We start from the raw sequence: 24,181 nt of genomic DNA, 5'->3' as shown, positions 1-24,181 counted from the left end.
ACTTCCTGCCTAACTTCAGGCAAGTTGATGCTGCCATCATACAGTAACAGTACGCAAACGTTCAATGTAGACTAAAAAGAAACAGCTCAGGGACTGACTGTACTTCATGTACATGAAGTCTGCCCCAGGCTCAGGTGCCCTCCTCTCACTTGGATTGAAAAGCCAAACACCACAGCACTAAATTCCATTCTGTGCCAACTGCTGTTAGCAGCATCTAACCTGGCCTAAACCAACCTCGTGCTGATTACATATTGCCGCAGAGCACCAACATCCCTCCATTCACATTCATTACATGCATCAGCTCCCTACCATAAAATGTGGACAACAGTATGGCGTTAGTGACTGTGATGGGCCTGGATGCCACAGTGACAAAAAATAAACAACAGGCAGAACAATCTGCTACCAACTTGCAGTGACTGCAAAAATTTCTTTTAAGTTCAAGTCCAGAGTCCAGAGGCTCCCACTGTTGGCACCAGAGAGGCTCAGGCTAGACTCTCGCTATCATTTATAGTGACTGTATACTTGCAAGAGGCTCAGTGACACCCTGAGCTTTCCATATTATCTTATGGTACAATATCTTATGGTACTTTGATCTTTGGACCAAAAAAAACCATCTCTAGAAGCTCCTCTCCTCTTGGTCATCCAGAAGACAAAAAGCAAGTAACTCATAGCTATGGCAGCATCTACAAATTGCTAGACAATCATTTTAATCTATGATTTTGAAATCAATGAGGAAACTCTAAGTGACTTTATAGGGAGCAGAATTATGCTACATCCCATGGCTTTTTCAAATCCAGGGACCATGGGTATGTCTGTAAAACACAATGATGTGGCATGCAGAGCTACCCAAACCTGTTTCTTCATGAATGATGTGTTCTGCTATTTCTGGTACCCAAGCTAACTCAGGTGTCTTTGCATGTCATAACACTGTGCCAAACACATCCAAAACGAGTATGTTTGTGGTAGAGAAAGAAACTGAACCTGCCAAGCATCCTAACCAGCAGCATAGTGATATAGAATGTTGATTTCCTACAGTAAAGTAAAAAGAGAATTAACTTTCTAGAACAGGATAACATTACTATGTTGAGTGAAGGCACTGGACTAAGCTTGGGAGCTCGAGGGGAACTGACAGATGGCCCTATCTTTATTCCAGCAGAAAGTTCTGCACAATGAAATTTCTGATCAGGAGCCAGAAGACCTTGCACTGTCCTTATATCTTATGAAAGGATGTTTCTCCTTCATTGTGACAGACAACACAGTCACTGGAACCAAAGCCAAAGAACCACAACGTACCAGCCATTTCTGGAATGCTTAGTCTTCTTCTTATTTACCTTCTCAGATCCATAGTTGCCAAAGCAGCAGGTGAAGTCTTCAAATCCCCAACAGAATGTTTTGTTCCAAAGAGGAGGAATCAAAACTTTGTTTTTCTCAACAGCCAGAATGCCTTTCTCAGTATGAACAATGTGCCCAATGGCTCCTCTGGGAGAGTCTGACAAGAAAGAATATATTTCATTCTGTTGTTTCTACAACACTAACAGCAACTTTCCCCCTAATGCATCTTGTGCATGAGGTTGGCAAGACCCACAACTGGGTTCAGGACTGTGGCCAGGCCCACAGACAGAAGCCACCCTGCAAGTGAGACTCCAGATGGAACAGTGGAAACTCCTGTCTCCAATGGACCACACAAATCCATGCACTGGGAGTGACCCAGTCCAGAGAAGGGGATTTAACAGTGGTGTCATTAAGCTCCCCTCCATGGACAGACTGCCTTATGCCCTGAATTGCAAAGCACGCAGGGCACGTCAACAACAGTCTCTCTGCAGTAGGGCTATGGGAGAAAGACATGTGATACAAACACCACCACCAGGGGATCAAAAAGTAGACATACTGCGATTTTCCAGGTTTCCTCACGTTAAGAAAAGTAGCAGACTATGAAAAAGATGGAAAGAGAAAACACTTGGAGATGAGGCAACAGGGGGAAAGAGAGACTATTTATTTTGTTGCTGAATATAAAGAGAGAACAAGAAGGGAAAACAGGGAGCTTTATGTCTTAATTTGACATAGGGAGCTTTATGTCTTAATCTGACATATTTAGAATTTAGAAGATTTCGGCGTCTTGTAAAAAAAATTCTGTTCTGAACTCTGCATGAGAAGTTTCAAGATTTCTCATGCGTATTTTCGTGTTTTCAATGCCATTCTACAATACACGCATACACAAATAACATTTGGCAGAAGGGATCTTGATGGTATCAACCCACATTACAATAAAGGTGTATGACTGTTTTAGTGCTCTTAAAAGTCTGGATTTGGGAATCTGGTCAAAACAGATCTCAGTTAAAAAGTCTGCACTTTTAACTCAGAAAAGGGAGTACAGCCCTTGCAGCACCTTTGATGGCAACCGGCGAGAGCTTCAGGTTCTGCAGGCTGCTGAGGAATGGAGGAAGAATTCCACTTGAGTGGAGAGACAGCATAGCCTCTTTTCCCAACGAACCTTTTCCCTGGGCGTTCCTGGATGGATGTGGTTTAGTGAAGAGCTAGAACAAAGGCATGGCATTGAAAAGTACATCTTGACTTGACAGACTTTGCAGAAGAGACATCTATTTAAACCCTTAATCAGAGACTCGGGACTGTCATACATGAAACTTCATTAAAATAAAATCTTCTTACGCATTTCACTACACCCTCACTAAATGACTTCCCTTCTTTACAGAGATAGGAAGGCAATCCCAGTGATTCAGTGGAAGAGCGAAAAGTATAGGTGAGATTTTAAACTGCCTTTATTTGACTATACTTAGTCCCAGCCTAGCAGTTACTCAGGTGACTGTACTGAAGAAGCAGAACCCAGATCTGATATTGCTGCTGTTATGATATACAGCAAGAGTAGCATGATCAGAGTGTGAAGTCACACACATGGGTATGGGTGTACACTGATGTAGTATACAATCCGGGGGAGTCTATGACCCAACTTTCAGTAGATTCAAATCAGAAAAACAGTCTCTGAAACAGGTTTCTTTTCTTGCTTTCCCATTGAAACACTACCAGATCAGAATAAACTGCGCACTCTGCTTTTCCTCCTAGACTCATGATAAAGTGTTACCTGCTTTGGTATCTGTCCAAAGTTGCTGATAAAACCCAGGATAGTGCTCTTAATCAGAGGATCTTTGATGTTGTTGAGGTCCGTCTTGTCTCCATAGAAGTAAGGGTGGTAGGTGTTAACTGCCTCCACTGCAGCTGAGCCATGTTGCTTGTGGCCAAAAATCAGATCTATCCAGCGATGGAGGTGGGCACTGACAAAGTCACTTTCCAGTGCCTGAAACCAAACAAAATTAATTCAGTAGTGTGTGTTCATTATAGATGCATCATCGCCCTCCATTCCCTGCTGAAGACTTAAATCCTCTGCAGTGCTCTCAGTAAGTGAATCCTCACGCTTTCAATTCCTCCACCATCATCATTCACAGCACATCCTCACAAAATATGACCAAAGAGATTAAGGGTGGATCTCCACAGGAAAAGAAAGGGCAGAGTCTAGCATGCCTGACTTTGCAGATACCAGTAACAATATCCCCAGACACAACACAGGCCTCACCAGGTCCTAGTAAGCAGAATACAAACACTATCCAGATCCTGGCACATCCTCAATTTTCCAATGCACATTGAAACCTGTGCTACCATGTCTTCACCAATACTGCTATTGACACAAGATGGGTTAAACGCACAAAACATTTGCTAGCATTTGATACCACCACTTTGGTCTATAGACAAACCACAAGTGAATTAAGGTATTAGTCTATTTGTAGAAGTCTGACTTAGCCATGAACCACACTAAGTGACAGGGATTTTGTTTGAGAAGACACATATAAGTACACACAGGAAAGGCAGATGACTGGCAGAGAGGCTTTAAATTGGGTCTGAAGGGTATGGTAGGAGAAGGTATGCATCAAGAACGGGCAAAGGATAGTGTACTGCTTGTAGTGAAATGGCTAGGGGTGCTGCAACTCAAGACAAGCAGAGCAGGATGGAGTCCTGCAAAAGCAGTGTTGGGGTACAGCAGACCAACTGTACAACAGAAGCTTCAAGACTACTTGGGTTTGATCAGCAAACACATTTTATAACTCTCAAGGCTCAGGCAGAGAGAGCTGCAGCACCCAAATTCCTCATCCTGAAAAAGCTCAGGGTCCCATCTCAACTTCTCTCTCAGGATGAAAAAGGGCTAACTTTGCTTGAGTGGATCTGCCACCACACTCACAAGCATATGAATTAATGGAATCAGAACAATTATTACTGGAGAAGACCAGAGGGAAATGCTAGAAGGGAATATACCTAGTCCAATGTGGGCTCCCTAGAACACTCAGCATAGTCAGAACAGAAAACTAGACCTGGAAGACAAGTAAATTCACGCGCAGTAGATATAAGTTGAGCTGCACCTTTGCCCACTTCCAGGTTAGTCAACCTTATCCATGAGGCTTCAGAAAGTGCTACTTCTCCTAACATCACCTGCCATAAATCTTTGGGCATTCCCAAAGGGTCTTGCCCAATGATTCAATCAGCAGTGCTAAGCACTATTAAAAATATTTGTCTATCTCCAAATGATTTGATTCTGCAGTGCTCCCTGATGCTCAGCTAAAGGTCTCCCAGACAGAGCATCCCACCCAAAGCACAGCAGAAATAAACAAGCTAATGGGAACCAGAACAATGGCTCATTTCACAGAGTAGACATTTAGCCCAATGCAGCAGGCTTAAATGACCCTGCCCACAGCTATAATGATCACAGGGCAGCTCACAGAACAAGCATGGCACATAATCTGACCCCTGCAAACAACAAGAAAACACTTATGACCAGACTCAGAACTCATCCTCATTAATAAAAGCTGTTAGTGCATGAATTACAAACTGTAAATTTTGCCTGACACCACTTTCAGAGCAAAACAAAGCAACCAAGGGACTGAGGTGCAACTGGGTAGCCACTCAATACTTCACTGAGCACTGTGACATTATGCAGCCCAGCCATGGTGGGGGGAACTTGCAACCAAAGGAGGGAGTAAGAAAATTATGCAGGTAAGATTCCTAATTTATTAAACATGAAACACAGAAGTAATCACAGTTTTATCTCACAAACAATTCTTTCCTCTAAGATTCTTTAAAGCAATAGCCAGGCTTCATGACAGTGATTACCTGGATCTTTTTTAATTGTCCAGACTCTCTGTAAAGCCTCATAAAAAGGACCATGATACCAGTAACAAGTACATGCAATGCTGCAGGTGATCTTAGCAGAAACAGAAATCTTCCCGTTTCAGTGTTTAAGATCCCTAACTCTTCAGGATTAGGATGAAACTTCCCTAGGTAAGCTGATCAATTTTCTTTCCACAACAAGATTTCTTGCACCCTCCTGTGTAACATATAGCACTAGCTACTGTTAGAGAGAGAATACTGGACTGAATGTACTTGCGGTCTGATTGGGTTTGGCTAATCATTAAGAACATGAGTCTATAAACCTGATTTTCCATTTGTTGAACTGCTCTTATTTGAGATTTGAATTAATTCGTACAAGTCTTCTGGCTTTATCAGCTGTGCCTGTTCTATCAAACAGTGCAGCTCAGTGGAAGCAGGTCTGCACAACAGAACAGTGGCACAGAGGACCCAGTATCCACACTTTATGCACCTTGGGGGCTTTACGTCAGACTAGCTCTAGCCTACTTCAACTGGCTGGAGTGCCTCAGGTGCACGCATGGAGTGCAGATTTTGGTTTAGTTTTGTCCGAGAAAGAAACACAGTAGTTGAGTAGAACAGTTCATACAATCTGAGATCACTCTCCAATGGCAGCAAAACCATGCTAAATCAGGGATGATTGGGAGATTCATTTCAAAAGTGCACCATGCTCCAAACTAGAAGGCTAATGCAGATGTGCCCATTGTATCTAAGTGCATAGAGCGCGCAGCACTACAAACACTTTAAGAAGCACAGCTCAGTCCTTTACACTCCAAACAAGCCACAATATACGAGAAAGCATGTCTTCTACACTTTTAACAAACCTCACTGTAAAACTGCAGCAGCTCTCAGCTATCCGCAGATTTCTTTCTGCAGCAACTCAATAAGGGGAGGATGGTGTTATCATCCCCATGTATGGGAAACTAGAAGACAGCTAAGCACCTTGGAAGGTCACAGAGAGAGTCTGACAAAAGCAGAGAATAGAGCCAGAGAGCCCCAAAGCCTGCATGCTTTCTTTGCAAGCACTAGGGAATGCTGGGGAACTGTTACGCATTCAATTGCAGTGGTCGAAACCTACTTCCAGTGAGTAGCACTGAGTTGCTGCCCTGCAAGGGAGGCACTCCCTAGCTCAACTCCTCATTTTAAGAAGGATTGTACTTAGCAGCCAGCCTTCAGTGCACGCAACACTTACAAGGATCTCCTTCATCCTCACAGATGTACTGTTACACGGTGACAGGCACTAATCAAGGCTCAGGTCTCTCTCCCCTTCCACCACCAGTCAGTGCAACTAGAGCTCTCAGCCTTGAACCACTTCCCTGAGAACCTCCAGGGCTGCCTGACTCAGTGATACCTACTGTTGTGCACACACAGGAACTTGGGCAGTCTGAACAATCTCTCTGCATCTCAGCTCTCCATCTGGCAAAAACACTGTCTCCTTTCTTCGCCCCCTTACACTAATAGATTGCCAACAGGCAGGGGACAGTTTTTCTGCTGTTAGCACTGACTGAAAACCAGAAGTTAGGTTCTGGGGGAAATTCAGACATTGAATTGTGTTTTCTTTCCAAACCAGAACAAAAAGCCCAACTCTAAAAATTTTTCATGTATTAACATTCAGAAAAATTAAATTTTAAATTTGGAAAAATTGCATCATTTTTTTGATAATGAAAACTATACACTATACAATATTGACTATAATAGCTGAATCATGAAAATAAAATGTTTTAAATTCAGCCTGTAATCTAATATGAATGTTGTAATGAAAAGGTCACTTGGAAATGCTTTGATAACAAAGACAGAAAGTTGAAGTGACCTACTGAAAGATTTTCTTGATGCTACTGATACACTCCCATTTCAACCAGACTATTTTTCCAGAGAAAAACTGCTTCATATGTTTTTTTCTCCCCAGCCAAATCTACTCACTGTGTGCTTGTCTGCCTAGTAACACAAGGCTGTGATCTAAGTTACATGTCTAACTGAAACTGAAATACAAGTTAAAACAAAGAACAAGAAGATTGATGTAGTTTCTGAAAAGGGACTGATTAGTTACTGAATATGCTGTAAATTAAACGTACTGGCTTAGGCTACGAAACGGTGCGACAGCACAGCACTGAGTCAAGTTACTAGGCATGGAGACACTTAGACACTTGAGACTTACTAATAATAGTAAGCTGCTATTCTCCACACCACATACTTTGGAATATCGTTAATTCACAAGCTTTTGTGTATTGAGGCTACAGACTGGACTCTGGGGAAACTAGTGGTTGGTGACTATTTTCAATCACATTTTTAAAATGACTAAAAGGATTATTTTTAAAAAAGTATATACAAAAGTTATCCATTTCATTTTTAACTTAAGGTAGGTAATAGTAGCAAGGCTAGAAATTTAACCTCTTTTATACAGTATTTAGCACTTACTGTTCTGACACAGCCTTAAAATGTACTCGGGTCATGAGTTCACAACAGAGACTAAAGAGACTCAGTGAAAACAAAAATGAAATACCCTCATTATGTGCTCAACCGTCTTGAAACAAAGCCAAGACTACAGCACAAAGAAAAGCACAGGCTCAGATCATGCCCATGTTTACTCCCAGAAGTAACCTGTGCACATGTGATTGAACCCACCAAGTTCAACAGGCTCACTCTTATAATCAGTGTTATCCGTTAAGCCAAAGCGTTTGGAGAATCAGAAGCAGGTAGAGAGACAGTATAGGAAGCAGGCACTACAAACCATTGAGTTGTCTTTAGAACATGTTTTAACAACAATTCTTTCTTTGCAGGATATGCAGACGACTGACACTACCAGCAGCCTGATCTCTTGAAACAAGCGTGATAGCAGAAAATTATATTCTGACTGGATTCACAGCCCACACACCAGCTTATAAAGAGCTTTTTTGGAAACATGGATAAAAATGGAATTACCAAACATCGGACTAAGGCTAGATTACTGACAGCACCCAGGTGGCTGGAGGGGGAAGGAGATGCAAGAAGACACCAGAACAAATAAATCAAATGTGCACAGAGTCTCAAGAGAGAAAGGAGAGACACACAAATATGAGGAGTCAGCCAGACAGAAATTCAAAATCTAAGATTCTGGGGAAGGAGATTTATACAGAATGCCAGACAATGAAGATGCTGCCTTCACAGTTGTCTCTGTACTGACTTGAAAAGAGGTATCAAGGAGGTCAGAAAAGAATGGCATGTAGACTCAGGAGAATGTCCCAGGAGAGTGTGAAAATAATCTGGTAGTATGGACATAGTATGGACAATGACAGAAAGCCTGGGCTCTGAATGCAGCACAGAAGCCCAAGCAAGGGACATGGAAAATAATGGAAACTCCATGGAAGCATGGTGCTTGCTGTCAAAGTTTAAGAGAACAGTGGAGAAAAAAAAAATACTTACAGGAGAAGAATATGAGTCTGGTTTTGTTTAAAATGGGAAAATAAAAGTTAGGCAGTTGGTAATGAAGCTCAGAGACAGTATTTAGGAACCAGCAGTTGGAGAGATCAACTGAGGAAAGGTTTATTTGCAGACACCAAAACAGAGAAGATAGTTGTAGACACAGGATTGAATGCAATCACTTACAGAAAGATCACAGAGAGTGAGACTTGAACCTCCAAAGGCAGGACCCTACATGGCATAGTAGAGGTGAACAGAAGAACCCACTGATGAAGAAACTGAAGGTACAAGTGACAAACCAGGAGGATGCAATGCCTCCTGGCATGTGCTATTTGCTTAGTCCCACCAATGCTAATATAGATAATCAACCCACAGTCTTGTACACGGTGACAATCTGCATGACATTTACAAATACTGATCAACTCCCTCTGCCATAAGACATCAGATGAGATAGTGTAGTTACTTTCAGTAAGGGCACTGCAGTACAACCAATTTTCTTATGAGCTCTAACAAAAACAGAGATCTGCACCAAGATGCTCAGCTGCAAAGTCTGTGTTTAACCCAACAAACTTCATAGGAAATTGCCTTTGCACCCATTACCAGGTAGTTTCATCTTTGCCAGGTGACTTCTTACAGAAGTAAGACCTTCTTATTGTTAATAGACAGCACTAATTTTGGTAGACCCCTGGACCTTAATGCTATTTGCTTTCAGATTGCCAAGGATGACTTCATGAAAGACAGCAAATCACATGGGATTGTATCACCCAAACAACCAACCTCCTAATTTTACTCCTGGCATGACTCAGAGATGGAGGTAGATAGTTTAAATAAACAGGCAGCTGGCTGGCAGTAACATGGAACCATAAACATGTAAATGCTGTGTGCACACGTGTGTTATGTTCACATGCACTTACAGGCTGAGATAGATCCATGCTGCAGACCTAGATACAAACTTCACCCAATTTGGAAAGTTGGCCTTGATTTGGGATAAATGGTTCTGCAGACAGGTAGATATGCAAAGTTCAGAACTTGACACGAAGTCTGCAAAAGCAGGATGCATTTGGATCTAATGTTTTGGTTTGTGCCCCAGGCCTTAAGGATTTCATTTTCAGTGGGACCCAAGATCATTGCTGTGTCACAAAACTTGATACTCACTGACCTGTCTGTGCAGGTGAATGAATTGATGGGGATCCCCATCTGCCCAAGGGGGGAGCTGCACATCTCCCAGCACTGTTCCATCCTGCATGCAGCCTGCAGGAATTACAAAGGGAAAATTAGAAACAAGAATCACACACATTGTACAGGGGAACAACTTATCCAAAACAGTGAAGTCAAAGGAAATTCAGGTGATTTTCACAAAGGCAATTTTAAGTTCTACATCGAATACAGTGTCATAAAATACTGCAGAAACAATTTCTCCTGGGATTTCTGATCTATTAATAAATCACAGAGAGGATGTTCTAGCAACTGTCATTAATACAGTAAAGAAATACGCATGCCCTCAGCATGAATCATTTTAGCCCCAACTGCAAACTCAGACAAGACAAACCTGTTGGCACAACTTTCCTCTTATACATGATCCCATGGGCTTAACTGCCAGATATTGCTGCTAAAGTGGCCTCTGGAAAGTACAGTGCTCCCAAGTTCTTTGCAATTTGATTCATTTCTGAAGGTGAGCATGTTTCTCAATCAGGGCGCAGCGTAACAAGCCTGGACAAATTCAAATCTAAATTGAGGCTCAGTTCCGGACATCAGGTGTCCTTACAGCGTAGCAGTGAGATTCTGCTCTTGTCTTTGTCTATTACAAAATCTTTCTGTATATTTGCTCTCCACCTGTGACTTTCTGATGCCTCTTATTTCCTTCCACTTGGTTCCATTCAGGTCAGCCTCTGGATCTTGACTTCAGCTAAGCTCTGCTATTTGGCCTCCTCTCGAGATAAAACTCCCCTACATCTTTACTATCTTTTAACAATCTTTTAACAACGTTTTCCTATCCTGCCCTTTCCTTAGGATAGGTCTCAGTTCAGTGAGATCTTAAATACAAATGAATTACACCAAGACCTCAACACCACTGGTTAAGTTGCCTGTGTTGTCACTGATTTAGGATGATTCTTTAGATATTTGTCCTCTATCTTGTTAACCAACCAGTGTCCATTGGAATACAAAACTTTGCATTACAAATGATGTGGGTTGCTTGTAAAGTGAAGTGCTGTCCACAGTCAGGGTTTGGACACTGTGCTGCCTATTTCTGAATACTGTTTTGTCTGGGTTCTCTCTAACTGTCCATCACTAACGCAAAAAGGGTCTAGAGGCAGTGTACATTCAGAAGGGTTTGGGACAGTGCTTGAGGCCAGGGACTACAAATCAAGTGCATGAGGACACACACAGAACTTTTCAAGGTGACAGCGAGGACAGATTTGGCAACTTTAACCACCAGAACAGCCAAATTTAAGAAGACCTTTCACCAATAGGCTTTTGTCTGAAAAAATGTGCATTACCCATACACAGTAAATAATAGGAATTACAAGCCCTTCTAAGCCTGCAAACACACGGTTTATTGCATGCACCATTTGGATACCAGAAGCTTTTATTCTTGAAGCCTTCTGTTAATAGGAATTGATCTCACATCATTAAAGAGCCTCATCAGTCAGCACAGTCCAGGGACCAGTTCCCAACCTGCGATTTTGATCTCTTCTCTTGGCAGTATGCTGGGGAGGGGAAGGGGAGCACTGAAGTCCCTTATAGCACTTACCAAGTTCAAAGTGATTGGCGTTAGTTAGGAACTCTGGCAAGTAGAAGAATTCAGGGATGAGTTCCCTGACATCACTCATGTTGTCTCTTGATGCCGAGTCCCATGTGCTCTTGACACTGTGAAACATCCTGTCTGCAACATCAAAGCTCCCGCCCTGTGACATGGAGACAGACAGTCAAGCAGACTACAGTGTGAATATTCTCTTAAATATCCAGCAGATGCAGTCTTGCTAATTTTGTAACATTAACCTCATCACATGTTTGACTAGATGATTATCTCAAGATCTGACTCAGCTCTATTTACTGTGACCCTATATTAGGTGCTGTCTCAGTGCCGACTTGTACATATGCAAGAACAGAGTGTCATAAAGCCTGGAGACCTTGTCTAGCTTGTAATAACACAGAGGCAAGCAGAAATAATCCAGGGCAGCTTGGGAATATCAGAGTATCCAATATTAATGCTTCTAGAGGTAAGTTGTTCCTTTCATCCCAAAGTGCTTTGTAAGCAGAGGACACAATCTTGGTGTATTTACTTCAGCTGTGACTCAGACAAATAGTTGTGTACAATCTTACGTGCAATCCTCTGGAGAAAAAAAAAAAAAGCCTTTGGGAAAGTGGGACACCACTGCAATAACATTAATTGGATTCAGGCAAGCAGCTTGCGCCCAGTGGGTAGATGCCAGTCAGGACTATTCAATCTTCATGGGGAGGAGGGAAAACACAAAGAAGGAGGGGAAAGGGAAGAATGTCTGAACTCAAAGCTGAATTGGTACAGGAGCAAGGAGAAAAACTGCCTCAAGCACAGTCTTGAGAGCATTTAAACCTGTTTTAATTTAATGAGAGTCAAGCACTAGCTAATAGTGACCTTTCTAGACTAGGTCAGTGTTCTGAAACAAAGCCTTAACTGGGGGGGAAGGAGGGAATCATCAACTTAACGAAGAGTATGCCTCAGATTGGAACCATATTTCCTACAGGATTTTCAGTGGGATCTCAGATATATATGCATTTGTGAAAATCCCACGCTCACATTTATATAGGGATACCTACATCAAGCACCAATACATTTATTTTAGCATTAAATTACTATAATAAAAGAAATAACTAAATAGACTATCAGTTTTTGGAGATCTACTTCAGCATGAACAAGCTGACTCAGAAGAAAACTGCCATAACTGTGCAAAGTGACAGAATCAAACTGTTTCTCAACATCTAGCTCAGATGCTGGCAGCAGTATTGCTGCCCAGTGGCAGCATGCTCCCTCTCAGAATGGGCTGGAAAACAGCCTATACTGGTAGGAAGAGAAGTTGCTAGACAGAAATTAATGTATCATGCCTACTCCCTTGGCTAGTCAGACCACTCCTAAATGAAAAGCTGAGAGTTAGGCTTCATGCATATGACTGATGGATAGATTTTATTTCATAAGAAAGCATCCTCTCCAGTTGGATTTAAGTATGAGAGTTCAAAGACTAAGGAAGACTAGAGGTTACCTGAGCACACAGAAAAAAAAACTAAGCTAAGTCTCAGATGACAAAAATCTTTGAGGACAGAATTTAATAAAGGATTAAATTCCCCAACTTCTACTTTCTTACATGCAGTCTGCTTGCTGTGTGTTAGCACCTACGGGCAATAGCCCAAATAACGACCAATTTGCAGTCAGGTTCTATCTGTGGCTGACCTCCTGGGAAAACTCGATAGCCTTTGGTTACTTTTCTTTCTGCCTTTGGACTGTTGCTCACACCAGGCTAGGAGAACACTGCCCTTCTGTACAATGACAGATGAAACTTTGACTTTCAATCTATTACATACAAAAATAACAGCAAAGCATTCTCACTCTACAAGAAATGGTATCCCACTGCCAGGGATAAGGTAAACTCTGAGCAGTAGCTCCTATACTGGTTTCTGACTGCAAGCACCACTCTCCATATGAAATCCAATACCTGCAGGCTTATGATACAACTCCTTTGGATCTACAACCTCCACTATGCCTGAGAACTGCAAGTCAAGAAATAACTGACCTTTTGCCACATCTGTTGGTAGGGAGAAATTACACTCATTGACAAGGAAGCACAATGCAGAAGTCAATAAACCTTAGGTTCTGAAACCACAGTTCCCCGCCCGTCTTTTGAGATAGACTCCCCCCAAAATCCAGCACATCTTCCAAATGTTAAGACCCCACTGCAGTTTCCCCCAAGGTGAATTCTGACCAGGCTTTTGGTCCAGGGTAGTTTCCTACTATACTTCCTTGTGTTTTCTGTCCTTCTTCCCTATTCCACTGACAATTGTGGAGCCTTTCCACACCCAGTCAAGGGATTATGAGTGAAAAAGTAGCTAAAAATCACATGAGTAAGCCTAGCTGGAGTTAATCTGATGCACAAGGTCATCTTGTTCTTGATCATTATTAGGCAGGGACCCTTGGAGTCAAATTCAAATTGAAATTAAAACAGAGTAGGAGGAGGACTATAAATAAATCAACAGTTAACAAGTATCTCATTGAAGCATATTAAAGGGCTTTGTATATTTAATCTGCACACAGCGTGCTGTGTCTGGTGGTGACTGATGCTTTTTCATCTTTTTTTGTGGCTTTTATGAGAGCTGATGGTAATCTCCTGAGAAACAATATGATTTGTAATAAAAAGATTACCTGTATTAAATAAAAATAATATATACATAGGAAATGCTGTTAGCGTGACAAATCTGGTTAAAGATATTACCACCATGAAAAAATGTGATTTTTTCCCTGGCTGTCTAATTCATTTTAGGGAAAAGTAATATCTTTAAAACTTAAGCCTGTATTATTTATAAAGGAAGCAATAACTGATTTTCCCATTTCCTATATTAATAAATTTATTTGCATATATTTATATCAGAATTAATGAGTTTTCTCTCTCTGTGAATGCAAAAACTGCGCTGAAAGGGAAAAGGAGAATTCAGAATTGCTTTATGCCTTTAGAATGCAAGTCAATATAAACTCTTACAGCTTTCAGTACAGGCCTTACTGTGATCAAGGATACTGGTAAAAATAAGCTTTTTAAAACTACAGTTCAGCAGGGTATATACAAAGCAACTAGTCAAAGTGATCTCTGGAGAGAACTTAGATCTCCTCATGTTTATATATCTAAGCATCACTGAGTCTTGATGGTGCTTTAAACCCAAAGAGCTCAAAGTGTTTCTCAGAGATATTTACGAAGGTGCAAAGACTTACCCCCCAGAGATGCTGAGAATTAATTACCTGCACTTGCAGACAGTGCTTAAATGACTGTTCTGGAGTCAGTGACAAAATAAAGGATAAGAACCCTATTCTTGATAAGTACATCAGAGAGAGAAATACCAGGAAGGAAGAAGAGCCTACTTAGCCGAAATGCAACACTGGCATAAGAACAAGCAGGGATAAAATCTAGGTGTTTATATGCCTGAACTCTCACAAAAATGTATTTCAGGACCAAAACTAAATAACCTTTCTCCCTCAGGCGAAAAACAAACAACAACAAAAAAACAAAAGCAGGTGTCACTAACCTTCCAGGGCGTGAGGTCCTGGAAGGCCTTTCCAGTAGAGATGCTAAGTACAGAAACCCTTGCTGTTTTTAGGTGATGCTGAGAATGACTGCTGAAAGGAATTCTAGGAGGTTACTGTCTAGGGGCAGGTGGGGAAACTCACTGAAGCAGGGGGTACCATCCAATGTCTGTCCAACGAACCAATATTTCATTTCATCCATTCCAGTACAAAATGCAAAGTACACACAGACCTTTCTCCAGAGTCAGATCTCAATGTACTTAAATGAAATGTGAAACAATAACATTCTGTAAATTTCTCATACAGTTCCCTTACCAGAGGCATTGCTTTCTCACTGCCGCTTTCTATGGCCGGGCACAAATAAATTCTTTGACTCAAAGGGAAAAAGGATGGTATGCCAACATCAAGTTTTTACAAGGCATGGACCTAAGTTTTTGCATTTCCTTTTCCTGTGCTTTCAGACTGGCAGTTTGGGGTTATAACTGTGGCTTTTCCTTTTTTTTTTAAGATGCTGCAAATCTTTCACAGCTCCCATCTCAGCATCCTTCCAAAGTCTTAACTTTAGGAATACTCCTTTTCCAACCTGCTCCTGACTGACCATACAGCTCTCAGGTCTGCTGTTTGCCTGACTGCATCTCCCAGAAAGCAACTCCTAAGCCACTGTAGGACCAGACACCTGGAGGACACAACAGCATGAGCTCAGCTGAACATGCAGCAACATAAGAGCAAAGGAATGAGAATGAAAAAAGCAGTCAACAGTTTTAGTCGGTCTACCTCCAGACAAAATTTTCAGTGCTTCAGGTCTCAGCAGTCCTTGAAGGTAACTATCCACCGAGAAATGTCAGCTATCTGCCGAGCACCCATAAACACAGCCACAAAGCAGCCACTCAGACTAAGGACTTGTTACACATAAGAAGTGTGCCAGTGAGATGGAGCAGCCTGTGATGTTTACAACAGCCATAGCTGTTCTACAGTCATTCATGACTGCAGCTAACATACGGCTCACAGAGCGCCATAGTAAGCATTGCCTCAGGTGGTTCACTAACCCATCATCTACTGCTGGTAACAGCCAATATCATAGGGCTTATTACTTAATTAGCACAGTGCTTTATTTGTATTAGTTCATTTAAAAAAAGAAAATAAGAAAGACCAGAATAACAGAAAAGCACTCGGAGAGCTGTAGGAGACATGGCCAGCCCTCACTGGATGTACAGCAGTCTCTGAGCAGTGGAATATCCTAACCTAGCTACCTCTAACATTGCTCCATGAAGACAGGCAGATTCCACCCCAATGACAGAGGCTAATGTTCAGAGAGGTAGGAAAACATTGTCTAGGTGTTTATATGCCTGACCTCTTACAAAATGTAGTTCAGGACCAAAACTAAATAACCCTTCTCCCTCAGGAAAAAAAACAAACAACAACAACAAAAAAAAAACCAAAAACCAACAAAAACCAGAAAAACAGCAGGCATCAATCTTGCTCCCATTAAAATATTTCCACTGAACTCAACAGACACAGGACAGAGCCTTCGATGAGCCCAGAGTCCACACAGGATACACAGAAAATGTCAAGAGAATTAATCCCCCTTTATTAGGCAGCTGCTATCATGTGCTATGTGGCTCATAACAAGGTGTGTAGGAGTGAAGCCAAATGGCTTGCCCCCTTACCTGCAGAGAACAGAAGGTCTGTGTAAATGGCTCCATTCGGACCAGGTAAGATGCCACTATAATTGCTGACGAATAGTGAGTACAGTAATGGCACTGGGCTGACAGGTCTCCTGCAAATTGGACGCAAATCAGGTTTCAGTGCAAAATTTCACCATTTCAAGTCCATAACATCCTGTTATCATAGCGGAATGAAACAGGGAACAGGTCTTTAAAGCAAATGTCTTCAAAGACCTGTGAGCAAAAGCACACCTTGCATACTTGCATTTAATGTGCACAGTTACCACCATCTCTCTATTCTCTGTTTTTGCCTTGCACATCTCACTTTCTAAAGAATAAGGCCTTTATCTTTCCAGACCATCCTCCTCCCTATTAATCCTAAAATATATCTGGATCTCCAGAGGTCAATAGCCTCAATGCTGTTTCCTTTTCTTATGGTAGCTGTTAGCTAAGTTGCATGCAGCCGTCTCCTCTGTTAGCTAAGTCGCATGCAGCCGTCTCCTCTGAGGAACAACGGTTTTTGCTGTAGTATCCCTTGCCCAATGGAAGGGGACAGAATGCAACAGTACAAGGCACGTAAGAAGGCAGTGCTCTATGGGAGTCACTTCTCTCTGAACCCTCAACTGCTCTGTGTCCAGAAACGAGAGGATCTCGTTAGCATGTTGATATGCTAGCCACAGCTTTGGAAAGTCTTTGGATGATCATTTCAAAAGGGATTCACCAGCATCGCCAAGGGCCTGAGGGGGCCCAAACCTCTGACATATGAAAGTCTCCTAAATCACTCACCCTCACTCTTCTCCACCTCGTTGTAGCGCTGGATGAACTTGCGTTTCCTCTCTGCAGTCTGAGCTCCCATGGGCTTTGACAAGTCCCGAAACGTATGAGGATTAGTAAGGTTTAGAGTCTGAAAAGCAAAATACAGCAAAAGTAGGATCTAACAATCCCTGGAGTCTCAAACATCATGACTAACTCAGTGAGGCTGACAGTGGCAAGGCTGCATTGGGAGTTTCCCCTATTCAAGAAGGCCACAGATTCAGTACTAACAACACACCCATCTCTAGAATTGTGAAGGGACTATGGAAACAGAGCGGCAATGAGTATCACTGAAAGCACAGCATGTTCAAGGAGCTTCAAAAAACTGATTAAAGGATCTGGCAAGTTGCAAACTGTTCTCAAGGGCTGTCCCTGGCAAACCGGCATCGTCAGGAGTCACAGACGCCTGCCCCTGACTACCTGCTGAGCGGATGCAGCCTGCCCATTACTAGGAGTGTATTTAATTGATGTTCATCCACCTTACTGAGGCAGAAGGTGTCTCAGCATCCTGACTTGATGACAAGGTTATTCTATAAGGGATCTGTCTGGTTCAAACTATCTCAATTTTGAATCTTTGATCTAGACCCCTCTGCTTCAGTGCCATCACTGAACAAGCCTTTATACGGTTACCATCATAGATAGCAGAGAAACACTGCTAAGCAGCAAGCACCTACCTGGGAGTGATAGTCAGCGAGGACCCACGGAAACACAGGATATTGCATGTAGTCATTGTAGCTGCGGCCAGCCAGTGTGTTCAGGTACATGAGGTAATCAAAGTTACTGATCTCCCTCTTCTGCCGAGGCAAAGAAACAATAATTAAAGTCTCCTAACTTCATCCCTGCAAATCATGCCTCAAAGTCACCCTGAGAGCTCTGTGCTTCCCTTGTTCACCAGGACAACAAGAATTACAAACAGTGTAATCAGTCAGCTATTGCCATTCACATCAGCACAGTATCTCTTGTACAATAATCCTTTCACCAGAATCTCAGTCTTCTTTTTCAGCTCTTCTTCAGACAGGCCGTTTGTATTTGTCTATAATCACCCAGTGCTTTTATATTGTATTTGCATAAAAGAGCATTTTCTCCCAATTTACAAGTGAGCAAAATGCATGCAATCTCTGCATTGGCATATCCTAGAAAAGAGCCTGCAGGGAAAGGCTGCACCTTACATATCAACAAGAGGGAACAGATTTCTTCAATGTGTCTGGGGTGACCAAATCAGGGATACAGGGAAGTAAGTGCAATGCATCTCAGCATGACATCTGGGAAATCAGGAGAGGTACACTGATTTACACAAACAGATGATCTGTGACTAGAGTCATTCAACTAGGTAGTCTTCTTTGGTCTCAGCTTAAAAATGTGCATATGATCACACTTCATCTGCCAAACAGCAGCACCATATGTTTCTCAGTAGGAGGAGCAAAAACCTCTGCAATAACAAGATGCAAATACTCTGCTCCTCTTGCCAATATCCTCACTTCCAGCAGTGAGAGAATACCTTAGGTCTTTTAAGCACACGTATGTGTACACGCACACACCCCCCTGTGTGCAGATGCACAGACAGGTGCTGAATTTTTTCACTTTTCCATACAAAGCCAAGACTTAGTTTACCTGCCACTTCTGGAGCATTGTCTTTTCCCCTCCTGCATGTTTCCTGCACAGAACAAACACTTGATTGAAATAATCTGCTTCAAAACAGTAAGAGAGAGTCAATACACTAGTTTTCTACACAGTGCTCCCCTGTTCCCTCTGCTCTCATCCTTCAGAAACAAGAGATTGCCTACACTAGGAGAATATTAATGTTTCATCATGTATCAAATCATTCCAAAATCAGTGTGTGTCAATGGTTAGGCTAGTGCTGGAAGATACAAATTTCATTACCACATTCAGTAGGAAGCAAGGGTCTATGTGATGAACAGGGATGGTGAATGGGATTATTGCAGTCACCCCATCTATACTACCTGGAGGTCTCAGCTACTTGCCAATCAGCTCCTGAATGAAGCACCACTTAAAGCATGATATTTAATAAAGGGGGAGGGGAAAGTGGGGGTGGCAGCTGGGAGGTTGGATTCTGTTTGCCTTAAGATATTGCGGCAAAATGTGGTAGTGCAGCCACATGGTCAACTGCAACATTTCAGAAGCTGACCAACCAGCAGACAAGAGACCTGTGCAGCAGAGGCAGCTGGGACAGTACTTCTCAGCTGCTCCATGCTGAACCACGCTGCTCAATCAGTGCTCCCGTTCTCATCCCACTATAGACCTGGAGTGCTGGTGACAGGTACCATTAAAGCTATCTGTTTCTATTCTGAAGCCTTATTCTCAAAGGCTTGTACTTTTCTGAAGCTTTATGAAAATACTGACTTAAAAACAGAGGTCTTGGTCTCCATATTATTCCTTCAGCATAAAGTGTTTTCAAACTAATTTGATTCCGAAAAGTGGGTTGTCATTTTTATATAATTTTTTTAAATAATAGGGTAAATACATTTTCCTACTTTCCTTATTCTCAAAACACAGAGCAACTTTTACTGAGATTTTAAATGAAAATCTGCTGAAAGCAGATTTCAAACAGGGAAATCAGCCTGAAAATGTCAAAGGGCCAAAGGTGCTGAGCAAACAAAAGCCACGCTTTGACCAGACCAAACTAGAAGGTGTGCCAGCAGCTGTAAGCTGTGGACTCGCTCTTGTCAATTCCAACAGACTGAACTGAGACAAATGACAACTTCTGGATTAAAGAAACTTTTGATCTGCCAAAATTAACAGCGTTATTGATAATGATAAGCTATAAATGGTTGTAGGGGATGCTTTTCCTTTTAAGTGTACGGCTTTAAATTAATGCTAAGGTACCAGTTCAGAGACAGGGTTTCTAACTTCCTGAAGTGAAAAGAGATCTCTCTTTGGCCATAGATTATAAAACTACTATGGGAATAACTAGCTGCAGTCTTGTGCTCTGTACTGGATCACACTAGAAAACCACAAAGCTAGTCTTAAAGAAGCCTCAAAGACCTAAATGGTCTAGGACCATTAGAGTTTTATTGAATTTGCTGTAATAAATTGTTGTAAACTAACTCTTATGATTACGTATCATTATTGTACTGCCTATTCACTCTTTGATCAGCTAACAGCGTACATTAAGGATAAGCACTAATGGTATATGTAGCACAGTATTTTATTCCTTGCTTAGGCCCCCTCCTCAGAGAAATGTGTGCATCTGAGGGAGGAATTGTGCAGCCTAGGGAATAACTTATTTCATGAGCAAACAGTAAAACCCAGGAACAATTCTATCTCATGGTCTACAGTTCTTAGGCTTTGCTTACTTCTCTCAAGCATGTGAGACGTAACAATTATGCTTACAGCAACCAGGCAACACATAAAGTTGTCATTCATATCTGACAGGGAAGATGGGATCTTGACTCTTTGTCTTAAAAATCAAATGATTAGACGACGTTTTCAGTTGCACAAATGTAAATTAGGAGAAAGTCCATTGACTACAGTGCAATCATAGGTTTTGCACCCCAGTTTTGAGCCACATGTGACTCAAGAATGTAGAAATTCTCAAGTGGAAAATGGACATCATGAGCACTTACCCTTTGCAATACAGCCCTCTCATCCTATATGTTGATTTCATAGAGCTTTGCCCCACTGGCCTTCCTAAAGTCTCGAACAGACATTTGCAATTCATACAGAGTATCTCGAATGGAAGGAGCAGGATTCCTGGCACTGACTGAAGTATGCTTGGATTAGGGTGTTTGTCACAGAGGGATCAGGTTAGGTTCTTCCCTTTCCACGGGGGGGAGAGACACTCACAAAAACTACCCATGTTAATTTTAGGTTTGTGATAGAGTTAGTAGGCAGGGAGTTATGTAATGCATAAACCTGCCCAACCCATTTGCTCCCCGACATTTTAAAGCAGGAGCATTCTAAAGGATAATTAAAATAAAACACAGAGGGCTAAACTGGCCCAGTCTGTGTGTGTGTTACATGAACACACAATATATATTGAATTGGGTGTGCTATTATGCTCTACTGGAACTGTTCCTGTTTGTAGGCCTAAACTGCTAGGGAGGTCTCTCCAAGGGCCTTAACAATCCTCACTCTGCTGACTTTGGAAGCTACTATGTAACTCAAAGGGGTTGATGAGTCCACCACGTCATGATAACAGGCAAGGATGAATGCAGCCATTCCCCTCTAAAAGCCATCCTTCTGTTTCTCAGGAGACCTGCCGGATGTTCCCTCCAAGGCCCCAGAGATCTGGAATTCTGCATTCTCCTTTGTCCCCTCAGAGGAGCTCAGAACATTAATTGCATCACAGGCAGCTCAAGCCTATTTCTCCCTTTTCCCTGGCAATCTTTAATCAATCAACATTTCTCCAGCCAACACCTCTCTAGCCAGCACAGCAAAAGCTCAAAGCATATCAACAACTGCAGCTATACAACAGCAGTAAGTGCATTAAAAAAAAAGGCTCATTGGAAAAAGAAAGGGGAAAAGTACTTTATAAATGTAAACAGCTAAACTTCAAGAGGGGGTGCAGCTGTGCAAACCCAAGAGAAGTACTTACATATCTATCTATTGTAAGGTATTTTTAGGGTGCTAGCCATGACAGAATCTAAACATGATGTGCACTAATGACAACCCACCTTTAGCTACACTATGCTTAAGTGATTTATTAACCTCTTTTCCATTATCATCAGACTATGATCTCACTCTTGTGATAGCCAGTGCTCTCCATTTGCTGGAGATAGGTGGACTTCAACCCATTTGGCGATTCATTGCAGATGAGATGATCTCAGAGGATAAGGTTTTGCCCGCACTAAAATTAATACAAAATTTCAATAAACTTAATTGGGTTCTTAGATTTCACAATGCTGCTTTTTGTCTTCCCTTCTTCAGACATATTAAGTTTGCAAAACAGGGCCGAGGTTCTCCTAAAACAACTTTTCTTAAAGAATCATTGCATTCACAAAAAATATTATGAGGAAAATCCTCTTTATAGTAAGCCACAACCCAAGTTCAAACCTAACCACTAAACAAGGAAAGCAGAGGTCAAGCAGAATGCCAGCTTTCCTTGTGAAGCTCTAAAGTCTGTCTCAAACCTTGGAAAAGTGTCAGGTGAGATTACTTTTGAGCAAAGGCACAGGGTCCTCCTTGTCTGAACACACCAATTTACCTCCCTCAGGTATTCTTATACTATGCTTCAAGAACAGAAATATAATAAAAATATACAAATATGAATAATATTAAAGTAGAACTATACCACGGACAAGGTCCATAACTTGTCCTCTCTTAACTGAGGAACACTACTGCTGCATTTCTGCAGGACCCTGTACAAATCAGTAGTGTACTTCATTTTAATTCCCAACACAAAGGTGGATACCATTGTCATATGCTCTGAGCTTATTCAGATCACCCGGCCACCCCTAAACAGCAGAGGAAGAAAGGAATCCCCCACATTTACAGAACACTGTTTGCACCACATTTATTTACAGGCTGAAGTCAGACAAGGGGATAACTTTTTCATTGCACAGCACCCAGGCACACGTGGTAAGAGAAAAATACCATGTAAATTCAATTCATTGGTTGAGGTGGGCAGAACCTAGTGTCCAGCTCTGGAATCAGGCAAGCACATCAGCATTATCATCTTCTTTAGGCCAATAATATCCTGGACTAATTAATGACAGGAGAGGGATTTTAATGTTGTATCTTCTATGAACAAAGATACCTGCCTCAGAACACACAGCTACTTCCCTTCAGTGTGGTTTTGTTTTTGTTTTGAAATTATTGCAGCCAGTTACTAAAGGCATGAGCTTGGTAGCCCCAGGCATAGAGACAAATTCCAGTAAATTCACATGGTACAACACAAAATGTTCTCCCAGAAAGGCAGAGCAGCAAAAAGCAATAGCACTTTTGGAGGGTCACAAATAGATGAATACAATCTGCAGCTCACACCCTCTGCTGCACTGTTGAATGAACCTTTCCTCCTGTGTCCATATCCATCCAACTTGGCACAGGTTAAGAAGGATGATATCATAAATGTTGTGACATCTAACACATATTGCAAGTATCTTGCACTGCATTACAGCCAAGTAAAATGAAATAACCAAATGATTAAAATGGACAGCTAAGGCAACAAATTAACAAACAGCTTCTAATGAGGTCCAGATGCTTTTTCTCTCTGCATAAATCAAAAGCTAACACTTCCAGAAACTACATGTAGTTCAGTTTGTTTCCCTCTTGCCTGAACTTGCATGCTGGAACTAAACATTATGGTAATGATCTCCAAGGACCCAGGACTCCTGTTACTTAGGAACAAAAGTTTCACAGGCTGTGGAAGGAGAGTTGAATAGAGAGGCATTGTAACCAGGGAAATCCTTTTTAGCCCTCCTTTTTCCCTACATGCACTCACGTTCACAATAGTTTCTTGAAGGGCTGCCATTTTCTTTCAAGGAAGTAAGATTTAAAATTTACAGGTCTGTGAAAAGGAAATTGTCCTATACTCTCCCTGCTCACAGGGGTTTGTTTACAAACGGAAAGATCAACACATTATTCAAAGGAGAGTAGACAGAGGATGACTGCACAGTAACAGACCATGGAGGCTCACCCCACGCTACTGAAAAGACAAGCAGCTTGTGACATCTGTACCTCAGCTTTTAAGTCTTCTTAGCTGCTAGCCGGTAAGATCTTATGCAGGGGTAGAGCCCCACAGAATTGCTTAGATGAAACATTATTTTTGTCTATTCTGGGTGGGCATCAGTTTATAAGTGACTTTGTACTGTGTGAGCATAGTGGCTCTGAAGTCATTGGAAAAATAAGAAAATTAAGGAAGGAAACTTCTCAGTATCTGTTT

General features: G+C 41.8%; 1 protein-coding gene across 1 annotated transcript in view; it reads right to left on the bottom strand.

The window, feature by feature from the left end:
- Positions 1–24,181, bottom strand: part of WDFY4 (WDFY family member 4) — a 152,105-nt gene that overhangs the window by 14,191 nt on the left and 113,733 nt on the right. Inside the window, exons 49-57 of the mRNA XM_026110249.2 lie at positions 18,952–18,994; positions 18,015–18,134; positions 17,314–17,431; positions 16,531–16,640; positions 11,354–11,507; positions 9,761–9,852; positions 3,098–3,310; positions 2,387–2,534; positions 1,332–1,489 (exon numbers count right to left, since the gene is read on the bottom strand). Coding sequence (XP_025966034.2) covers positions 1,332–1,489; positions 2,387–2,534; positions 3,098–3,310; positions 9,761–9,852; positions 11,354–11,507; positions 16,531–16,640; positions 17,314–17,431; positions 18,015–18,134; positions 18,952–18,994 — 1,156 coding nt within the window. The remainder of the gene's footprint in view (positions 1–1,331; positions 1,490–2,386; positions 2,535–3,097; positions 3,311–9,760; positions 9,853–11,353; positions 11,508–16,530; positions 16,641–17,313; positions 17,432–18,014; positions 18,135–18,951; positions 18,995–24,181) is intronic.

This window comes from Dromaius novaehollandiae, chromosome 6, assembly GCF_036370855.1.
Source record: "Dromaius novaehollandiae isolate bDroNov1 chromosome 6, bDroNov1.hap1, whole genome shotgun sequence".
In the NCBI taxonomy this organism is placed as follows: domain Eukaryota; kingdom Metazoa; phylum Chordata; class Aves; order Casuariiformes; family Dromaiidae; genus Dromaius; species Dromaius novaehollandiae.
The sequence above is the reverse complement of the archived record's forward strand: the minus strand, read 5'-3'. Positions and strand labels throughout refer to the sequence as shown.